The sequence below is a fragment of the Colossoma macropomum genome, unplaced genomic scaffold (assembly GCF_904425465.1).
Source record: "Colossoma macropomum unplaced genomic scaffold, Colossoma_macropomum, whole genome shotgun sequence".
NCBI classification, from domain to species: Eukaryota; Metazoa; Chordata; class Actinopteri; order Characiformes; family Serrasalmidae; genus Colossoma; species Colossoma macropomum.
This window is the reverse complement of record NW_023494803.1, coordinates 23198481-23222086: the sequence shown is the minus strand read 5'-3', so window position 1 is coordinate 23222086 and position 23606 is coordinate 23198481. Positions and strand designations below refer to the sequence as shown.

General features: G+C 39.0%; 1 protein-coding gene across 3 annotated transcripts in view; it reads right to left on the bottom strand.

Annotated features, from left to right (window-relative positions):
• slc25a21 (solute carrier family 25 member 21) overlaps positions 1-23606 on the bottom strand; it is a 93036-nt gene that overhangs the window by 5095 nt on the left and 64335 nt on the right. For all 3 annotated transcript variants that reach the window (XM_036592705.1, XM_036592704.1, XM_036592706.1), the window contains 5 exons: positions 18573-18656; positions 6726-6792; positions 3711-3770; positions 1832-1939; positions 1538-1702 (listed from right to left, as the gene is read on the bottom strand). In XM_036592705.1, the coding sequence (XP_036448598.1) occupies positions 1538-1702; positions 1832-1939; positions 3711-3770; positions 6726-6792; positions 18573-18656 (484 nt within the window). The remainder of the gene's footprint in view (positions 1-1537; positions 1703-1831; positions 1940-3710; positions 3771-6725; positions 6793-18572; positions 18657-23606) is intronic.

The window sequence follows — 23606 nt, the reverse complement described above, 5'->3', positions numbered from 1 at the left end:
TGACTTAATTATCTTGTTTGAAAACATAGACCAGCAAATGTGGAGTCAATGAAGAATGAGGAATGCACCACTGAGGGGCAGTCCTCATTGATACGTGAACTAAACGAAAGAGTGGCAGAGTAGGAAAAAGACAGAGAGTGAGAAAGGAAGGGAAGGGGTGGGTTGTGGATATGATTGCAAAGCTGGCATGAAAGCTCAGATCATTTTATGGTAGCGGGGGGCAGATTAGAGTTTCCTGAGAAGAGAGCAGCTTTCCTATTGGCTGTGGTGGATCACATGGCACAAGCCAGGCTTTGGGGAGAGGATTTATAAACAGGGTTCATGCAGGCAGACTGGGGAGGCATATGGGGACAATTTGGGTAATTGGGCTGTGACTCGGCACCGGGGTATTACAGTACCAAAAGAAGCCCAGACCCACGCAGCTCTGACAGCTAATTGGTCAGGATATTTTTACAAATGACAGCAGTCTCGCTGGGTCCGGCCTTTCTCAAAGTAGCGGACACCCTGAGCGACAAATTGAATCAAGAGCTAAAGTTTACTGCATGGGGGAGGAGCAACATTCTAAACAAACAGTGCTCAGACCTACGCCTACATAACATCAGACCATTTACCTTTTCTAGCACCCCTCATTCAAATATTACTACATTATATGTACCATACCAAATGCCTTCTAAAGTAAAATGAAGTGCTGAACTGTGACTGGGGAAGGACCTCTCAATCCAGCATTACTGTACAACAGCACAGAGCCCACACAGTCAAAACTAGCATGCTCTCATGTGGCCAGAAACCACTGGAGAAGATGAATCACTGATTAATCCCGATCTGGCTACGTGGATCCTAATCTCCGTACAATGACTTGGCCCATCTGGTAATCACAGGGGAAAATCAGATGCTCCACCTAAAACCTCAAAGGCCTCAAAGGCCAGCTCTCCCCAAGAGCATCGCGTGCCGTTCCCGCCTGTTTGGCTCCTTTCTCTAATGGATGGCCAAATCAGGTCTAGGTAGCTTCAGGCTCCGTCAAGCAGCTTCTCAGGCAATGACATTCTCAGGCCAAATTTAGGAGGGAAACATGAAATCCTGAGGAGGCCTTACACTGTAGCTCTCTCCTACTAAAATAATACCACTGCCTGCTTCCAATTAGTTCAGTGGAGTTAATCTAATGCTTCAGTTTATACATGTGGAGCAGCCGTATGGTACCAGTTCCATTAAACAAAATTAACTTTTGTTTGGGAGTAGAGAGCCCTGCCGGATGTGTAACGTGAACCTTTGAGGATGTGACAGAGAGCAAACAAAGAAGGTATTAATACAGTTGATCTTAGCAGCTCCTTTCTTCAACCTCTCCCTTTCCCCCATTCACCTCCCCTCTCCCTCTCTCTCTCTCAACGCATACACCCACACAGCTAAATACATCCAATTCTAGTTTAATTCAAACTACAGTGTACAAATTAGACTTCAGTTATTTCTTCATGGATATTGTTAAAAAACCGAGGACACATCTTTTGGACATCAACCACTCAGTGTCACTGCTGTGTTTTACCTGGCTGGCAGGAATAGCGTCTTTAACGTTAAAGTAGAAGCCGAAGTAGATCATGTTGAAGACGCCATGGCGTCCCAGTGTGGAGGTAAGACCCTTATTAAGCCCACGGAGGCCGAAGCCATCTGCATTAATGATCATTCTAGCCTGGGCAAACGTGGAGGGCTGCTGCATTGGGAAACAAAGACAGAAAGTCATATTAACAGGAGGTGAACATGCATTGAGAGCAAATTAAGAAGACGCCTCCATGCACATGAGATAATAACACTACATGCCTCAAACAGGGTTGTGTCTTACCACTTTGAAGGAATCTCGGTTGGCCTGTAGGCTCACTTTCACTACCTCAAATGGATTAACCACCAGAGCTTCAGTTAAGCCTGAGCCCAGGCCAGCCACAGAGAGAGCCTGACCCAGACAGACACACAGACAGGCTTACGTTACATAGTGCCAAGACATAAGATGAGGAATGAGGCCAGAAGAGGTACAATAAAGACAGTTTGCAAGAACTGCAGGTGAAAAGTCATGATTGAGTCATATTCAAACACACTGTATATTTTGGACAACCAGTCAAAGCTAGAGGTATAAAAGTCGGAACAACATCATATTTCAAACTGCACAATTTGACAGTGACATTTAACTTCTTAAGAACGTGTTTGTCCAGACAGAAGGCTTGACTTTAACCTACTAACTGAATGAAACTGCTTTTGTCATTCATTTCTACAGAAAATAATGGGTTCACACACAAAGGCAGATGAATGAACTGGCATATACAAACAGACTGAAATAAATGTCAATTTGTTTAGATGGTGATAAAAGTTTAACATCAAAAAAACTGGAGAAGGGATTTCATTTTTAGACTTCCATTGTTAAATAAATGGTTGATTTTATGTTGTTTGTTCCTTCCTCATAATTTCTTTATTTTATCAATTGTTATCAATTTCAGTCAGCATGATTTCTGAAATAACATATGGGTCAGATGTCTACCGAGACTTATAGTTAAGTACACTCCATCATCATGCTTAAAGTACATACATGTGCTAGTTTACAGACAAACTGTGTGTACATAAGCACAATGATGTATACTTACTGTATGTCAGACAAATTGTACACATATATATATATATATATATATATATATATATATATATATATATATATATATATATATATGTGTATGTATATATATATATATATATATATATATATATATGTGTGTATGTATGTATGTGTGTGTGTGTGTGTGTGTGTGCGTTTTCAGGTAAGTATGTGTCTGTGAGCGTTGCTGTACTGGTGTAATGGGAAAACGTCAGGCTTGTACACGAGTCTCATTACTCTCCTTTCGTCTCTATCCCCCCGTCACACTGTGCCGGACCATCTCCTCAAACAGGCCTCAGCCGTGTTTACACAGCCAGCCATTCACTCTTTCATTCCTTATTTGTATTATTACTCTACATGTCGTCATCAATCACTCTGAGCCCTCTCAGCTGTGCTGAATAGGAGGAGGGGGGCTCCGCCATGCTACTTAAACAGTCAGTCTGGACCTAATGATCTTACTCAAGCTCTCTGCCTCATATGTTACATACAGTACACCACATCCTTTACCTCCTCTGGGCATGACATGTCCAGAGAAGGAGGCGGGTGGGGTGCGGGCTGTGATGGATGGGCCAGGTAAATATTTCCCTTGCTTTGGCTGTACGAACAGGTTGTGGACAGGAGATGTGCTCAGACAGAGACAGAGAGAGAGAGAGAGAAAGAGAGAGAGAGAGAGAGAGAGAGAGAGAGAGAAGAGAGAAAGAGAGAGAGAAAGAGAAAGAGTGTGTGAGTGAGTCACAGCTGAGCGAGAAAGAGCTCATCCATCAGGCCTGTGGCCGTTCTGACAGAACACTGTCCCCATAATGGGCCATCGCTCAAGCCTTGCTGGCCTGCACACGCCTCACTTTACACCTCTTTCACTCTGCCAGCAGCTTTAGTAATGCTGAAGACAACACCAGGCTTATAGTCAGACTGTGGAAACGTATTAGCTGATGACTGAGTGTACATTGTCTGTGACCGTGTGTGGATGTGTGTCATTCTCCCCAGGCAAGTTTTAAAATAGCCTGCAAATTACCTTTGATTCATTATTAATAGTATCATTAAAAACAGAATGTGTTTAGTTGTGGCATAGGAGATGACTTACCAGGCCCTGAGATAAGGGAGTGAAACTCAGCAGTTTCTTGTATTGCTCGAAGGTGAAAAACTGTAGAGCAGATCAGGACAAATGAGCTGTCATTGTCAGGAAGTGTATTTAGACCGACACACACACCCATACACACACACACACATCCAAGACATGTCACTACCCTGAGCAAACACAACTCTTATGCACTGTTTTGTAAGAGCAAGCTCACACAGACCATCAAGATTATGACACACAAACATGTTCCTGTGTGCACACAGACAAGAAAACCAGCTAAGTACAGTGGTCATTCTCAAATAGAAACACTGTTATTTTAAGGAACAATCTACTTGAAACAAAGTACTGTGCTTCTCCAAGTAAATTTTCCAATAAAACTAAGACATTCCTGTCAAGTGTCCCGTCAAAATGGTCATTAAGCACGTAATTCATTTTTCACATATATTTAACAAGACATTACACAGTCTCCAATATTTACGATATAATCTATCTATATTTATCTATCAGTATTTAATGTGTCTAATTACTTTAGCACCTTCATCCCTCCAATCTTAAAAACAGTGACTTACAGCTGTGTCTTCCCAAAAAAGATGTTCCCAAAGGAGTCACTGACATTGTTACCCTTCACAGAGACATTATCACTCACACAGGCAACTACCCAAACATACCTTAGCTGCCTTGAAAATTTCTTTCTCAATTGCATCTTAAAAGGAGATATTTCTGAGGAAGTTAATATAAGATAATCCACTTGCATAAGGAGGGAGGAAAGTCAAAGGAAAATAAGAGAAAAAACACAAGTTTCCAAAAGGGAAATTTAAAAATGATTAAAAAGATACAGAGAAAGGGAGAGAGACAAAAAAGGAAGAATTTGCTCTACAACACTAAAACTGGACATCTGAGATGGGGAGTAAGGTTTAGGAACTGATTAGTCTAAATCAGAACAAGATACAGATAGAATAAAAGTAGACAACAGTTAAAAATGGTGTACCATTAGTGCAAGCTTGGAGAGTTGGCAATTTGTTTCTGAGGCATGGTGAATGCTGGTAAGTACAAATAAAGTTTAATACATCATGCAAATCTGAAATTAATCTACAGCAAGATAATGGCCCCAAGCACACTGCTGAGAAGATATTAATCAAAGAAAGAAGCAAAGAAAGAAGCAAAGAAGTGGCCACACCAGAGCCCAGACCTCAACATCGCAGAATGTGTTTGGGATTTCTTGGATAGTGAGAAGCAGGAAACGTAACCAACTTCTAAGACTGAGCTTTGTAGGTGTGGAAAAATATTCATGCAGATTTCTTTGAAAAACTGAAAGCAAGTCTCCTGAAAATAATGAAAGCTGTAATAAAGGCCAAGTATGGACACAATAAATACTGAAAAAAGGGTGGTTGTTAGGCCTTCTGTGTAATTTAAATGTATGTTTTCTTCCTGATGCTGATAACATTGCTTAATGGCCATTTTGACTGGAAAATAAAAAAATGAATTGGTTATCTCTGACTTTTGTCAGAGTACTGTATATAATAAAATATACTATATATTCTGTTTTCTGATGGTCAGAAAAGCAGTTGCAGTAAATAGACATGTAGCAGAATGAGCACATTCTGAGGAGCTTGTAGTGATTGACTTGAAAGCAGCAACATTTATCTGGCTGTTTTAAATTATTGTAGACGTCTGATGAAATATATGGTACATGTATTATAAACAAATAAAACAAAGAAAAAAACTAAGAAAAATGTAATGAATGCATTTGAATGTAAAATACACTTAAAAGCAATAAAAAGATTTGTTGTAGACGGAGACAGGGACATAATGTTTGAAACACAATGAATCAAAGCCTAAAGATTACTATTACACTGTATAAACTATTGCACTGTTTAGTAGTAGTAGTAGTAGAAGAGAGAGAGAGAGAGAGAGAGAGAGAGAGAGAAATTTTGTTTGTCAACTGTGCCCATGCTTCAGTATTATCTAATTAACACCTAGATCCAGATGTCTTTCACATTAGACTGTTGAACCTAATCCATTAGCTGTATTTTCTTGTTCCCTCCCTCCCTGTTTACTTTCACACAAGGCCTAAAGCCTATCATCACAGAGCACATAGCTCGGTCTGCCTCCCACAGCATTAGGATGTGTGATGCCGAGAGGAGGGCTGGAGAAATCCCTGGTCATGTAGGTCAATATTGAGACTTCTCCACAGCAAACACACATGGCATGAGGACAAACAAGCCCGTGTTTGATCCTACTTGCTAGTGATGGAACACTATAAACTACTACTAGGACAGACTCGGGTCTATGCTTATGCATGTCGTAGACCAGTGTTTTTTTTTTTAAATGTGATTCTTAATGTGGGGAAGAGTGTGTCATGAAGAAGCTGCATCAATGCCTACTCTTTTTTGTTTGTTTTCATTGAGCAGAGGGAAATGAAATGCATTTTAGGTCAAAAACAACCAGGTTGATTCTGCAACACAATGGTGGCATTTGTAAAGCGTTCCTATGTTATCAGTGTGTTTTTATCAGGCACATGCAGCAAGCACTGGTGCAGCCCTCACACACACAACGTTAAGTTTTGGCAGAAGTGATCTGCGGTCACCATGGTCAAAGCTTCAAGTCTGTTTTTTGTTGCTTACATTGAACTACAGTGCCACTAGAAGCATGTACAAAATACTCAAGCAGTTTTAAAATAAGAAATATTTCTTTATCAATATTACTGAATATTAACATTTGAAAAAATAAACAGTAATTACTAGATTAATAATGAAGGTTATAACTGATCACATCTAAATGGATGTGATCACTTATATGTCATTATTTTATTATTTTTCTATTGCACAATCTCACCATGTGTGTAACAGTGTAGGCTTATGCAAGTGTTATTCTTACTTGTTTTTGCTTTCATGAGTTTATGTCTTATTTTTCTCCCAAAAACATGATGTGAGTCCTAAGACAAATACACAACGTCTACGTGTGGGTCCTGGCATGAAAAAGTTCAGGAACCCCTGCCAAAGATGGTGTGTCTCTTACCTTAACTGCTCTCTTGGGTGTCTCAGCTAGAATAGGGGGCAGGATTCCCTTGTAAAATCCATACACTCTATGAACAGAAGAAGACAGATTATTAGCATTCTAACAGCACTGACGAAGGTCCACTGTAGATGATTTACCGATGTTCACCTTGTCGTTGTATTCGCCTGAACTCTTAGTATTTATCTAAATATCAACTGAGTTTCACCAGAAAAGTTGTTAACAATTTATAGATAGATAAAAATGAGCTATAGGGGCATTAAAGTGTGATCACACTGGCAACACATTACAGTGTATTTATTTGAATCATGGTCAGCACTGAAGAAAGAAACTGAGCATGGAAACCCAGTGGCCAATGACCAATCTCTGTTTCTTCTGGGATTTTTAGGCTGTGCGCAACTATCTAAACATTTCACAAACAGTGCTTACAGACTCCATCCATGAGCACACCTGTTCATCATTCAGACCTAACTCATGCGGCAACATAATGTACAAGCCTTCAATATGGCAGGGAATTCCATGGAAATTTGCACTGGTGACCAGATGCCCCTACAATGAATGGAGGAGGTCGCTGTTCAGGTACAATAAATCTACTTCAGTACAAATACTGCAATAGTGCACCTTCACATGACAGAACATGACAGAACATGACAGAACAAAACACTATGAAATGACAAAATGACACATCAAATTTTGTTTCAGAATATTACAGACTGTATTTTGTGCACAAAAGGGAAAACTGTTTACGGCAAGAATTTACAGTGATTTCATCTGCTGATAACAAGATTGTGCATGGTAGTCAGTTCCACTGCATCAATTCCATGGAAATCCACCCCCATCATCACTGACACATACTACTGATTAGCTTGACAGAGCTTCAACTGTTCTTGGCTGTTTGTCTCAAAGCAATTGTTTCCTGCCCAGAAACAGGTTCAACTGGTCTAAAAGCTTCAACAAGCAAAACTGCAATAGAAAGTGGAAACAGTGGACACAAAAAGCTCATCTCTACAATCACCGGCAAGATTTCTGCAGTCTCATCCTACTAGGCATCAGATCAGTTTCATTTACTAAACACACTTACTGGAGTCACAACATCCTCAAGGGAAACAGCACTGCTTGATAGGTAAATTAATTATGGGGGCTCACAGAGATGTGCACTTTAGTTACATGACTCAATATGATGAATTCAGATTTGACTGAATTAAAAATATTGACTTTAAAACTTGACTTTAACATCAACGACTCTGACTTGGATTTCAGTCTTAGGACAACTCAAGACTCTCAACAATCACAAAGACAAAGTAACTTGAAGCACAGTCTCTAGCACTACCTATAACAACATAAACTTTCATTTTTTGTCACATCAGCAGATCAATATATTAGCACAGTTTATTCTATGCGCCAGTCACGTTGTATTATACAGCAGCTTTAATGTAGAAACATTTACTTTAAGTAGCCTTTATTCATGTAACATATCCTTTACTTTGTATGCTGCAGTTTTTCAGTGAATTTTACGAATTTTAAGAATTCAAAATAAAGCCTAACTGAAAATTCTTCAAGGAGCCAGTTAGCCTGTTAGCTATCTTCCTAGCAATGTGCAAGTACCTCACACTCAGTCAAAAATGCAAATTACAAGATAACACACACTATTTTATAACAAACTACTCATGTCTTATTCAATTACTTGAGTAAGCAATAGAAGTAAGCTGTATCTGAATATCCATACCACAATAATCATGTCCATCCTTATTTTTCATTAGCATTAGCCATGTAATTGCTACTGACACGTCATAGTCACATCAAAACACAAGCAATAATTTCACCATATAAAAGTAATCACAGCTGACCCTTTGTTTGTATTGCTTACGCTGATAGGTAGCACTGGGAAACACAGGCAAGTCAAGCTGTTAGTCAACTCTATTTATCCATTTCTATCTAATATACCATAAGCATCTAATTATCCATACCTAGCAATCAGACATTCTGCAGCCAAATAGTAATGGGAACTTATGGAAGGGCAATAAATACATACCGCAAAAATGCTGTAAATTTATACTTGCATTAGCATGGTATTTTAACATACCACCATTTTAATATATGGCTATTATTACCATTGCTGGTCTTATATGTTAAAATGGAATTAAGTGTGGTGAAGAATGTATTCTGACATATTTAGGATTTCAAGTTTAGGACTTGGGACTAGCCTGTCTTGACTCAGGACTTGACTCAGACTGGCCTGTCCTGACTTGGGACTTGAATGTCAAGATTTATTTATTACTTGCAACGCAATGACTTGTTCCCACCTCTGGGGGCTCATATACATTTTTTATAAAAAGACCTTACCCTCCTGTGCTTCATCATAAACATAAACAAATGTACTAAGATATTGGGAAAAAACAGCTAAAATATAAGACAGCTAATAAGCACATAATAATACCTCTTTTAGGCGATATATACAGACCTCTTAGTAAAAAAGAATGCCAAATATTGTGACCATACAGTAACCAAACAACATAGCAAATAGCAATGTGTCCCAGTCATGTAAATGCTACAGCACATTTTCACTTTCCCCAGGCAGACAAGAAGCAGCCATTGTTTAGACACCACACATATACATTTCTGCAGTTGAAACCCGACTCTGTTTTCTTAATCTTAATGTCAGGACAAGCCTGAGCACGGGAAACATCTCTTTCACTGTCTGCAACAACAGCTCCGTAGTAAGATTCCTAGCTTCATTTTCAAGGTTGCAAGTACTGTTTCACAAGATTTATTATGCATAAATCTAATACAAATTGTCAATTTGACAAATGAAAATAATTATTTGTTTCTGACAAGTATCAGATCTTCTGCATGTACAAAGTCTATTTTCTGTGTAGCAGTCCAATGCAAAGCTTGGGGTGATTACATCCTAACACAGGGACTGTTGTAACAAAGCTTAGGAGATGCCAAAAGCAATCAGCAGTGTCAAGAATGTCAAAGCTCCACAAAAACACCTCTATTGCCTAAACTATGTAGATCAGTTACATTATGGTAGGTATAAGATATATACTGCTTTCAGGTGAATCGGTGTGAGTGAGATGTAAAGAAAAAATGAGGGGATAGAAAGAGAAAAGTAGTAAGCAAGGGGAGTGTTTCAGAGTACCAGCCCACGCATGTATTGATATTGAATACACACTTGTGGACAGAGAGTACAGTGTAGCGTGACTCCTGCATGTGAACTCCCCTCCAACACAACTTTATTGTGAAAACACGACCCAGTAGTCAACAGAGATGTTCTCGGCTGATTGCGTCAGGGTGTAAATATTATTGTTTCAGCAAACAAAGATGGGCTGATTACCTCGAGCTCTGGGGCAATATGCCCATGCCGCAACAGCACCTTAAAGTGCTATGAACTACAACTAAATACTCCCACTCATCACACAGGGTGACAAATAACTGCTCTTTCATCAACATCAGGATATGTTAGATGAAAGGCCACTTTACTGACAGTGAGACTGACAGCAGAGGTCTTTCGTGAGTGTGGGAGTTTATGGTTGAAACGGAAGCCCCCTCTCCGATGCATGCAAACACTGGCCACTCGTTTCCCGGGAGTGGTTAGTCTGAGAAACCATCAGGTGGTGAGATAAAGCTCAGATTTGTAACACACACACTCAAGGCCCCATTTGACTGAACATGGTTTGAATGCTGATTTGACTCTAAATGTAAAGCACACACAAGGTCCCCACTAGTCCCTCATAAGCAAATCCATCCCCATTTAGGATCTGTGTGGGTCCAGCTGCTTGTGTTTGTATAGGTGTGATTTGTCTTTGATTTCCATAAAACCCATTTTCTCCCATTCAACACAGAGCCACATAACTCAACATAACAAAAAGAGAGGAAGGAAATGACACATTAACCAAATTGGATAATGGGACAAAATGTTTAATTCCGGTCTGAGTTATGAATCTGACTTCAAATGATTAATGGACAGATGAAGGAGTGGACATTATGAGAAAGAATAATTTTCTGTTTAAGTAGTTTATTTCTCTTAGTCTAGTGTCTTAAGTGTGTACAGTTGTAATCTAACATTGCTGAGAATAAAGCTTACTGGCTTAGGCGCCCTGCAGTCTGTCAACAGCCTGCATGCTTGATCTGCAAATATTACTATTTACTACATGAAGCTCTAACCTTGACACTACCTGAGAGTAACACAACTGTAATTCAGCAAGCAGAGAAAACACAAATTAGAACTGGCTACCCTGCCCCCAAAATATTGTAAATAAATTGTTGTAGTTAAAAAATACACAATGTTGAAAGATTTAAACATTAGACACATTCACAAAATTAAAAATTCAATTAGACATGGCAGTGTCTCAATATAAGGCATTTTGATACACAGAAAAAATGAGTGCCCAAATATATTCCTTGTGTTAATATGCTGATAAGATATATAAGAATAAGCTAATGTTTCTGCTATGTGCACTGCATACATGCTTACACACACCTGCACACACAAACAGACATACAATGTACACAAGCACATCTCTAACGCATACATACACTCAGGGATGGGGGAGTAGCTAAGTAGCGCGCTACTTTTTGTAGTTAGCTACAAATATTTGTAGCTAATAGCTGTAGCCGCTACAGTTTTATGAAATGTAGCTGGTAGCTGTAGCGCCTACAAATTTTTGTGTAGCTAAAGCGATAATTTTCACTATAATTTCGCTGCAGACTTCAGGCAATCCGCACAAAATCTGAACCACACGGCACGTACTGATCACCCCTTACTAGTAGGCTTAGCTCAGGGGTTGGCAACCGAAGCATTTTATATCCGTTTTACCATCTTGACTGTAAATAAGTCTCAGTGTATGCTAACGTGCTAGTATCGGCTAAAAAACTTAATATAAACGAAAAGGCAGACTTACTTTGCTCTGCTTTAAGCTTCAGAATGTTCGGCTTTTTCCAAGCCTTTAGTCAGATTCTCATTTACCAGAGCTTCTTGTTTGAATTGTCCCGTTTCACCTTAAATGGTGCATGAGGTGCCAGAATGTACGTTACAGTACGTTCAGTTGGGCTTATTTGGTGTGTCAGGTGGAGATTCACAAACATTCTGACAATCGCGCTTTGAAAGTAGCTAAAAAGTGGTGCACCACTTTTCAAAAAGTAGCTAAAAAGTAGCCACTACTTATCTGGAAAAGTAGCTAAATTGTAGCTAGCTACACATTTTGGGAAAGTAGCTACAAAGTAGCTAACTACAAATTTTTCAGTAGCTATCCCAACCCTGCATACACTTACGTGCAGACATATGTATGTGTGTCAAAAGTTTTGAAGCTCTACTTTATTCCTTATAACTCCATTGTTTAAATGCAATTATCATTGTAAATTTGGTTTGTGTTCATGCAATGACTTTACAAAAATGTACAGAAACATTATAACATTAATATTAGGATGCTGCTACTCTTCAGAACCAAATTATATTGTACTACACATGGGAAACACAGATTAAAGGGCCACTGTAAACAAGTAACAATATGATTATCATTGATAGACATTAAACTCTCCTGAATAAGAAACTGTAAAACTAAAGCACACAGTAAAATCTAGGTTATTTACACTCCATGATTCAATGCTAACATAACATTGGAAATCTAATAGAGCCAGTGGTAAAAAGTAGCACTATGCTAACATAGGAATTTAATGAACTGATAAAGCAAACTAAAGAGATTTCTGCATTAAACACTGATACGCTGGCAAATTCAGGATTTTATGACTGCATATTATACAAACACTAAATGTTATAACTTGACTTGTTATAACTTAAATAAGTTCATCAAAGCAATCAAAAACTGAATATTCTTAAAACAGATTTAACATGCTAGCCACAAGTAAATATAATGAGTATGCCTTTCCTCCCGCCGTATTTTATTTCAAGGTAAACTAGAAGAAGCTTCTTTACAGATGTGTTCAGTCCACATATAATATATATATATATATATAATATATATATATATATATATATATATATATATATATATATGTATATTGCTGCAGTCTTTTAAATTTAAGAGGCTTGTCTCAATATGATGACTATACTGCTATAACCCTATTTTTTTTTTAATAAGACCCTGAAAGCTTACGAAAATGGCTATACATTGTTTTTTTGACTTCATTCTAAATAAGTATTATCAGTGGACAAGCAAGTAAGACTTGTTATTATTACTATTTTTTTGTACCAATATTACAACTGAAATGTGATTTATTTCCTATAAATTAAGCTCCCAGTTCATGAGCTCTGCATTATTACGTTAAATTTCCTCACTTAACACTTACAACAGCTTTGCATAATAAAATACTAGGATATAATTAGTGAAGACCTACAACGCTATGGTATGTTTGGAGAATTTTGGACCCTCCAGAGAACTCCTTGATGCCTTACTTCAACCACTGATCTTCATTACAGGTTGTTGGTTTGTCTGTCTTGGCAATCACCAAGTATGGCTGGGTTGTCCTTTAGTATCTCAGCAACTGTTTGAAGCATCAGAATGGCACATGCTGCTATCAGTGTCAGCATATTTTATACAAACGCATGATTCAGGGTCCCCATATTACTGTCTTACTACATCATTTTAGACTTTGGCAGACTCTTTTTTTCCCCCCATGTACCCTTTGCCCTTGACAACAGGCAATTAGTTTGAGGTTCTGCTCTCTTATTGCTGGCTATAGGATGGTAATGATTAGCAGTGGTGGACGAAGTACACAAATTACCTTCAATTATACTTAAGGAAAGTAAAAGTACTAAAAGATTAATTATGACTAATGTCCTATTACCGTTTTTACATGGCAATGGCTTCATTAACTCATTTTAGATGAAAAAACTCCAGTGTCACTCTCGGTAAAGCAATCTTTTAATAGAATGTCATTAATTAGTTTGACACTGATGTCTATTAAAATATTCATAAGAACAAAACACTGAAGGCAAACAATTTCCATTAGGTAGAACCAAGTGGCTCTGAAATAACTTTTTTGCAAACATGCAAAGTTTCAGTTTAAGATTTATTTGCAATTTAGTTACAAGTTTAAGTTTAATAAAAATTTGCTTTAAACACAGGTTCACAAATGGGTTTTCCTTTACTATATTGCTTCTGTAGGTCTCTGTTCATAAAAATAAACTAGCCAAAACAAATTTACTATAAAATGAAAGTGTTTTCAGAAAAAATTCAGAAAAAAGACACAGTCACAACTGCATGTGTGTACATATTTCTATATTGTGGTGTATTTACACGAAGTTAGGTTAGTTCCATCATTTATGTTGGAATAGACACTCCCAAAATTTTACACTGGTGCAGTCGTAGAACCGTACGCTTGCACTAGGTCGGTATGTCCAACAGGTCAAAACAAGCTGAAAACAAAGTGTGCACTGTACCCTGATTGGTGTTCTTGCTTGGCGCTTCTTTTGTTTTGACGTTATGTTTTTATACACACATAAGACAAAAGGAACGACAGATTTCATACAATGCAGTGGAGTAAAAAGTAAGATATTAGACTTTGAAATGTAGTGGAGTGAAAGTAAAAAGTCACCCAAAATGGAAATACTTCAGTAAAGTACAGATACACAAAAAAACTACTTAAGTACAGTAACGAATTACATTTACTTAGTTACTGTCCACCACTGATGATAAGTAAGATTATCTTTTCCTGGAAGTAATAAAGTAATACGATTACTGTGTATAAGGCTACACTGTGCACTAGGGATGGGTATTGAGAACCGGTACTAAATTGCTCAGTACCGAAATATCGACAAGCTCCTGGACAAACAGTGCTGCTAATGGTATTCGTGCAACTTTAATTCCTTCTACATAGCAAGTATTTTCAAATGGTTGGTGCTATATATGATCAGCAGGAGGGGTGCTCTGCTCTGTATGATGAATGTGTTTACAAGCCTCTGACTACCTTAACCATTTTAAATGAGTGTCATTCTGTGCTCTCCAGTCATGGCTGAAAGTATAAGATGTTCAAAAGTGTGGGCTCATTTTTACTCAATTTAATGATAATGCAGCTAAATACAATATATGTAAAATATTAGGGGGTTAGAAATCTCATGAAATACTTACAAATACAACAGGCTATAAATCTGAAGCAGTGCAGCGTGTTTGCTTTAGCAGCCTCCTGGGTAATTCGGTAGATAGCATAGCATAAAGACCTACCTGCTAGCTAGGTAGCCTAAATTTGAAATTAGTTTGAGCTATCCTGATAACCAGGGGTAACTAATTTTGTTTTGCTTGTGTTTGTTAATATTTTCAACTGCAGGAAGATAACCATAGACTTTTCACATATTTTCATTTTGAATCTTTTCACATTTTTTTCATATCATGTTTCTATTTTATGCACCAAATTATGGAGAGTAGTATCAATAAGAGTACTGATAAGCATTGGTATCGATGAGCAATATCGGTATCAATAAAATCCTAATGATACCAATCCCTACAGTGCACACTAAAATCAAGGGCGTGAAAAGCTTGTCCCTTAACGAGTCAAGCCATAATGGGTGGTAACCACCATCCTGTACTAGTGGCTCCATGATGGACTGACAGAGCATGGTGCCACTGCTGTTGTGCCTGCTAAGGAGATAAACATGGAAGCTCTTGCTCATGAAGAATATCCCATTAGAGCTGGGAGGTAGACTGTGTCTTCAGTTATGTCTGTGGACCAGACTTGTAGCAGACAGACTGAGAATTGCCAGGTTGGAGACCATCTAGCTTGCAAGAGCCTTACTGAAAAGCCTCTCCTGAAAAATGTTTTCTAACTGATATGCAGATACTGATACTATGTAGCCTAGTGCAATGTTTGGTCTCTGTGGCACTGGATAAAGATCAGCCATCCATGCTTAAAGTCTGCATGGCTGTTATTTCCACTGTCACACTGTCACAAGTAGGGCTTGAGTGGATTTCATTAAGACCTTTCTTCAGGCCATTACTTCAGCTAAATGGGCAGGAAGGCAGCCAGCACTCTTTGTGAGCCTGCTATGCCTGGCAAGGAGCCCATATCACTCTAGCATCATGTTATGGCCAATCCAGCATTCCTGCCTTAATATGTAAATCAGTGTGTTGAACTGGCTTAATTCACAGAACTGACATTTTCTGTTATGCCCAATCTAGGCTTTGAGATATTATGTGGACTTGATCATTGACATTCATCAGACAGACCAATTATTTATTTGCTTTAGTGACAAGAACAGAGGTAATTTCTATAAAGTCCAGCTGTCCCCTCATCCTGGATCTTTTCTATGGTTGCACTGTGTAAGGCAGACATATGTGCCAGAGCTACTTTGTAATGTGTGTAGCCTTGGATATTCTCCCAGTTCTATAATGTGGCCTTCCCTCATGCAATATGCTTGGCAGTGCTAACTAGTCAGTTTAATTTCTTGGGATTTTGTTTGTATTCAGCATCCACTGCACTTTGCGCTGATTCTGGTGGTAAGCAGAAATTAAACGAAATCCAAGTTTAATGAAAATTTGGTACTATTGGTCTGCGGCTGGCCATTAATCAAAATCTAGGAGTGGATATTCACATGGGATGATATCTTCCATGTGAGCAAGGCAATTGTATTGCTGCGTCACACGTCATGTCACAGCATGACTTTTTTTTCATATTACATTTTAACGTGTAGGTTTCAAAGGAATAATCACTGTGCTTTGTATGACATTCTTAGCAAAATTTCATGTTTAATTATTTTTAAATGCACGCAGCGAGAAAGTGAAGTTGAATTAAGGTATAAGCTTTTTTCTTGCTGCCAGTCAATCAATCTCTAATTTGGCATTCCAAAATAATTTTGAACATTAAAGTACAAATAACAGTATCTTGTACTATGTCTGAACAAAATATGGTGTTATATTAATCAGCAAAATTGTGTTAAAAAAGATCTTTGTATTTTATAATAAAAATACTGTTTACTTTACAAAGTGTGTTTTCTCCATTTGAAATTCAAAAATTGTATTTAGCTACTGACTCCTGTTTATTCATTCAGAAGAAACATGTATTTGTTAGAATTTGAGAATACTCAGAAAGTGACTTTTTTTCTTACCTGCTTACAGGAAAGTACAAATCATGACATGCACCTCCTACACTTAAACTCACACTGCTGCCATAAGCCAGACACACTGTTACACTGTTAACGACGCAGAACGTGTTGCTCTTCAGTACGGCCGCCATGTTCACAGGTTAGTGCATTCTTCTGCGAAAGAGCACAGTCAAAGTGGCATACAGAGAATATGCATTGAGCCTACTTTTATCATATTTCACACACGCTGTGCAGTAATAGTAAAATTAACTATGGAAAACAATGAAAACAAAACACAAACACTGAAGCATGACTTATGTCACACACAAGTTGCATGTGTGAAACATGCCTAAGAAGCAAGTAATACAAACACACACACACACACACACACACACACACACACACACACACACACACGCACATCCTCATCCACCCAGAATGCACGTTCATATATTTGCACATTAAAATGGTTCCTTGGGCACAGACAGCTACATTGACGGAAAAAACCTGTTAATCACGGCATATAGCCTGTCATGAAATAGCAATATAGCTACTGTATGTACAATATAATTGTAATATGTAATATGTCTTTAACGATCTCATTCACAGACGGATAACTTGCCGTCAGTTAATTGCCAAGTTGGATCAGAGGGGCTCAAGTTTCTACCGCACAGAGCAAAGAACCAAAGCAAAACCAGAGCGCGAGAGAGCAGTGCTGGTTCATAATGTTAGAGCAAGTTTGTTTTTAATAATAATTCTACAACAGTGGTTGCCACCACCATTTGTGTAAATTATAACTAAGTGGTTCAGCCTGGGGTCTACCCTGCTACTGGCTAATGGGCGGTAATTCCAGCCACAGCACAAATATACCAGGGTGATAATTGGCGTTGAGGAAAGAAGAGCTGTAGTCCGCAGGGGAGGCGCATGGGGATAGAGCTGATGACAGCTCAGCAGAGAGGGAGAGTGAGATGTGAGTTGGTGAAGGATCTCGCAGCAGTCAACCCCCCCCGTATCCACTAACGAGCTGCTGCTTCACTGTCACCTGGGGCCACACATGCGCTCACACACACACCTTACATGAGATCGGTTTTAGATCCACTATAAAACTGTCGACTCACCATAAACAGACAAAATGGTAATCACTTTCTTCCAGCTCTGCACTCTGTCAGCAGGGTCTGACAGATACCTCAATGCAGTGTGTGCATGTGTGTTTGAGTGTTTGTGAATGTGTGCTAGAGGGGCTAACATGATAATGGAATTAAAACATGGAAAAGATTTGTTTAACAGATGGCATAAAAAGAAGGCAAGGCAACAGAAAAATAGAAAGAGATAAGGAAAGAATAAACTTCTATCCTTCTCTCTCTCTATCTCTACTTTAACACTATGTCACAAATGAGCACTTTGTTCAAAAAAATCACCTGGCACAAAAAAGCAAGAGACTGCTAAGTGTATAAAATCAATCAATGACTTAACTCTCTGAATTTTTAGTGCACGTTACATGTTCCACAACAGGTGGGATGACTGCATGCCATCCCCCCCCCTCTTTTTAACAGACCCAAACACCTCCTCTCACCAGGTGCATGTCTTCCATATGTTTTACCTGTACTCACTAATGTACACTCATACATGCAGGTGACCGTGAAGCACAATACATTTCTGAGTATTGGGAGAACACCCAAATTTTAGGACACATACAGTACAGCACAGTCAAGGTTAAAAAACAAGGTCATATAATTACTCACAGTGTCATCTGTACAAATGGCTTTGGGGGTTGAAAAAAACAAACACTGGTGACAGGTGAAAGATGAACTCACCCCTCATTGCGAAATATGGTCCTGAAACAGTCTCCTAGACCTTTGTAGCTGTTAGGGTCACTGGCTCCTCGCTGAATCTGGAACCTTTAAGAACATATCGGCAGTTTATTATTGATAATGTTGACTGCTAAAAAAGACTGGAACAATGGAGAATATCATTTACCTGTCATAATCAAATTAAATTACAGAAAGAAAGGTTTACATATTTTTGATGGCTTGGAAGGCTAGATATCAACAATAAAAACTATGGCAGCAGCAATACTGCTGTCCATGCCAAGTTGTGGTTAGTGAAAATTATTAGACCTTAAAACTTCAAACTTCCACAAAATTTGTAAATCCAATAAAACTAATTTATATGTACAAAAATGTCAATATTGTTAGTGTCAATATCAAACATAGCAAAGCTAGCTCTGTAAATACTTTTACAACTGATCAGCAGCTTTATTGCATAGACTCATTACATCTTAAAGGCAACAAAGGTGCAAGAGACACCAAAGAATATACAAAAGAAACTTCATTACACATACTTTTTTGGAAATTATAAATTAATTCACTGACAGTTGAATGAAAAAAAATGAAATGGGACATTTGCTAATCTGGCACATTTCTCAAACATTTGTCAAAAGGCAAATCTTTCTTTTCCTGCCTTCATTCATCCTCTGATCTCTACGAGGCTCTGGTCACTGTTCTGGTTCCTCTAGCACAGCAGAGAAGTCAAACATTTACTTAACACATCTTTTCCAATTAGCCCTGTCTCCCCCTGTGCCAGGCCTTCAGGCTGCAAACTCTATGCTAATACGCTAGTAACCTACTAGTAACAGCTCTGTAGTTACGTGTAAATTTTTAATGTGATGGAACTGGTCAAGGAACTTTTTGTAGCTACAAACATGCTAGTAACTCCCTAATAAACGGCATCAAGCTCTGTGTAAATGTTACACATGAAGGTGAACCTGGAGAGTGCGCTGCCACAGGAATTTACTGCTTCACCCCCTCTTAGGCTAAAGCTACAGATACTGGTGCATGAAGAACTTCTAACACAATCAAACTTTTCACATTTTGAAACATAATTTTTCAAACTCCAATACAGCTTTAATGCAACCTAATGTATGTTCACAAGCTCTATCAATTAATTAATATCTTTCAGTCATGAAGAAACATATCAAAGCATTTGAACTTCAAATGAAAATCACCATTATTTGACAAGAACACAGAAAAAGAGAAGAAAGATAAGAGAGGATGGGGTGGGGGTAGTCAGGAGCAGAGGAGCAAAGATTCCCCTCATATGGCTTTGACTGCCAAGTCAAGAGGTCAGCAGTTAGTCGTCCAGGCGGGTGCCTGATGGGGCCGTAAAGAGCCTTGGTTCTATCAGGGGGGAGGGCTTACTGAGGTGAGCAGCCTTTCATATAGTCAACAGATTAACATCTTGGAGGGGTGTCCCCTAGCATCCAATTTTGTAGATTCCCAAATAGCTTGTAACCCATGCTTGAAAACCAGTTAAAATAGCATCATAAACGAACGTCCAACACCATATTAAAGAGAGAGAAGAAAAAAAGGAAGCTAAAAGGGCAGGCAGTCTAGGCCAGTGGGGCAATGCTGGGAGGGGAGCAGGCTAAGGGGTGGGGGCAGAGACCTGGAAGATTTAAGACCAGTGGAGCTTGTAAACAAATTTAAATCGGCCTTAATTAAAGGCACATGAGTGCTGGGTCAAGGATTGCAGGAGTCCCATTCACCCATTGCCCAGTACCCCATGTTTGGTTTGCAGGGCTGGCCTGACCCACACTGGCCAAGAGAGAGAGGTGGCTGGCCCACAGTCCACTCTCAGCCCCCTGACTCCACACATGACCCTGGGGTCACCTCATTTCCTTGTGTCCCTTCCCTACCCTGTCATAAAAGCCTTGGACCAAACGGCTTGGCCCGGGGTGTAAGAGATAATAGGGAGGACATGAGGGGCTTGTGGCAGCAGAGGATGCCTCAGGCCTCTCAGAACGTGTCACCATGCTGCCCCATCACACTAGGAAGAGCTGAGAAGACAAATACTAAGCCATGCTAGAGATCTTCCCAGCAAGCAAGGTTAATTTCTCTGCCCAGCACACATTTTCTGTGCTGAGCAAAATAATAATAATAATAATAATAATGATGATGATGATGATGATGATGATGTTGATGATGATGATGATGATAATTTTACAGTCAGAAATGTAAGGGGAAAAGGTAAAAACTGCCAGCAACACTCACTGATACACTTGGCCTTGGAGCCAGTCCTGCTGTAAAGTCAGCAGACAGAGGGACTAGATTATTCCGAGGGGCTTCATTAAAAGATGAAACACTCAGAATCTCTCTCGTTCAAGTCCAAAAAAAGATGATGTACTCCGAGGTGATGATGTCTCTGAGTTCATAGACAATCCCCTTGTACCTTGCTTTTACTAGCCCCCAGAGCCACGGACAACCAGGTGAGGGTGAAGGTGAGGGCAGGCTGCTGCTTCTGTAAGCAAGATGAGCGCTAGGGGGTATATAATCCTGGAGTCTCTACCTGACCCTGAAGTCCCTGTAAAAGTGCAGATTCTAGGCACCCACAAAAGAGGGTAAATAACATTGAGGGGCTGGGTGAACCCCCTCTTTGTATTTTTACAGACAGGCACACAATGTTTCAGGGCCAGGCCAAGCACTAGGGCCTTGTCCCCTCTGAGACCCTGCTGGTAATGGGCCCGCTTCGAGTCCAACGGGGGGCTGTGCCACTCTAAAGGACAAGCCGATGGGCTGAGGCCCAATAATGATGGTGTTAAAAAACAACCCTTTGGGAAGGGTGGAAGGTTACTGGGTTGATCAAAAGGCTTCAGTTTGATGGTGTTGCCTTTAAAAGGGCACGCTGAAGTTTTAAAAAGGTCTCTTAAATTTGCCTTGTTAAAATTTGGGGTATTCCCCCAGTGAAGTCTTAAGAATTGTACTGACTAATTTAGAGGACACTGATTCAACAAAAAATAAATGAGTGAAAGAGCATCTTGCAGAAGCTGACAATATAAATGACACAATGCAACTATTGGAATGGCATATTTGCATATTGAAAGTAAATAATAATATGACAAATTGCATGACATGTCATAAAGTACTGAACTAGATAAAAGACAACGTCATTATTTGGAGGTACCAATATATTATCTGGGAAAAATGAGGTAGCTGACCCCACTGCCATGTCATCTAAGTTCTCACTCTGGCAGCTATAATCTATACTCCCCATTATTTTAAATGATACAAAATAGCTTAAACACTCCTTCAACAAGAGCTCCTAATAAATACTTTACCAACTGAATCATTCACTATTTTAGAAAACCCTTAAACTGGCCAGCTAACAAGTTTTCCATTAACCGCCTGTGATTTCAACAAGACCTTCATCAGAAGCAGAAATGAAAGGGGTGCTGAAGAAAGAAGTCTAGGGAGAGAAAGAGAGAAACAAGCGTGAAAGCACAGCTTCGCTTCACATACAATGAGCAGTACATAAGGAAATCCAGAAGGCTGCATTAAAAGGAAATCTATTTTTTACAACCGAACAGTTAATTTTAATGAGCAGGATCATAAAGATGGCAGAAGTCCATTGCAATGGTACGCAAGGTTAAAAGCTCTTTCTAACCTAAATGATCCAACATGGCAGATGCAGGCTCTCGATCAAACTTGAAACAAGGAGGACTTCTCAAGATAAGGCTTGCACAGTTCAACTACTCATGAATGTTCAGTAAAACAGGACAATATTCTTCAACGATTCATGAAACTGCATACTAGGAGTTGGAGTTCATTTTACTTACTGTATTACTGACAAAATCCTTCAGTGTGTACTGCATAGAATTCAAAACAATGGACTTTCAAAATAGTACTGACCTTAACTCTGTTTTTAGGCAATCTGGTACTGCCCTCTTTGTAGCCAAAGGAAGCCAATAAAGCAGAGCCAGTGGAGGGAAGGAGATAAAGAGGAAAATGGGAGATGAGGCAGAGGGGAAGTGATAAAGCAGTGGCGCTTGTGACACGGCAGGCTCCTAGGGCTCGGTCTGGGTTAGAGCAGCTTGGGTTTCAGCAGCACCACAGGCTCACTGGACCCACTGTGACTGGAGTAATGAAGACAACCTAAAAGGAGTGGAAAATGACTGCCTCCCTATAAGGTTATTCATCTTTGCCTATGGGACTTCCAAATTGTAGATGATATTGTGTCACTTTGTGTGTCGTCTACTCAGCTCTTGCATGATAGACATCTGATGATTTTAAAACAATTGTTATTACTGATAACAATATACAATGAGGGGTCCAAAGTCTGAGAGCACATTTAAAATCTTATATTTGTTTAATTTAAACCTGGAAGCAAACAACAAAAAGTTTTAGAACTGTGGACAAAAATGGATAAGAAGAAGTGAAGAAAGGAAGAAATGACAAGTGAAATGAAAAAAAATATTTAATATTCTGTACTATTTCTAGGTCACTATTTAAATTTTAGCAAATTTATGACACTGATGTTAACACCTCTGCAAAAAAGGTCAGATTTTTAAACATCTTATCTCTTCTATTCAAGCATGTGATCAGATGACTCTTGTGTTGATTTAATCTAATCATCAGAGGCTTTTGCAGAAAGTTGTAGAGTGCATGTCATGACAGGAGCTGATTTTTCAGAGTGAGTATACCAGCTCCTGAGTTTCACAAATACTGAAGAGGGTGGATAGTTTTGTATAGGACACCAATGAGAAGGTAGCTGCAGTAGTCTAAGCAGGATGATATTAAAGTATGAACCAGAGTTTCATTATCTTTCATGGAGAGCAAGGGGCAAAGACGAGCAATATGAAAGATGGAAAAAGCTGTTTTGACCAAAGCCCTAATATAAGGTTCAGAAGAAAATACAGGATCACAAAGTACACCTGTTACGGACTACTGTTGAAGGAATCATACTGTCCAAATGTAAAGTCAATGAAATTTGCAATCAAAGACTTAGGGCCATTGAGTAGAACTTAAATTTATCAGTGCTCAGTTTCAGAAAGTTACTCTGCATCCATTGTCTGA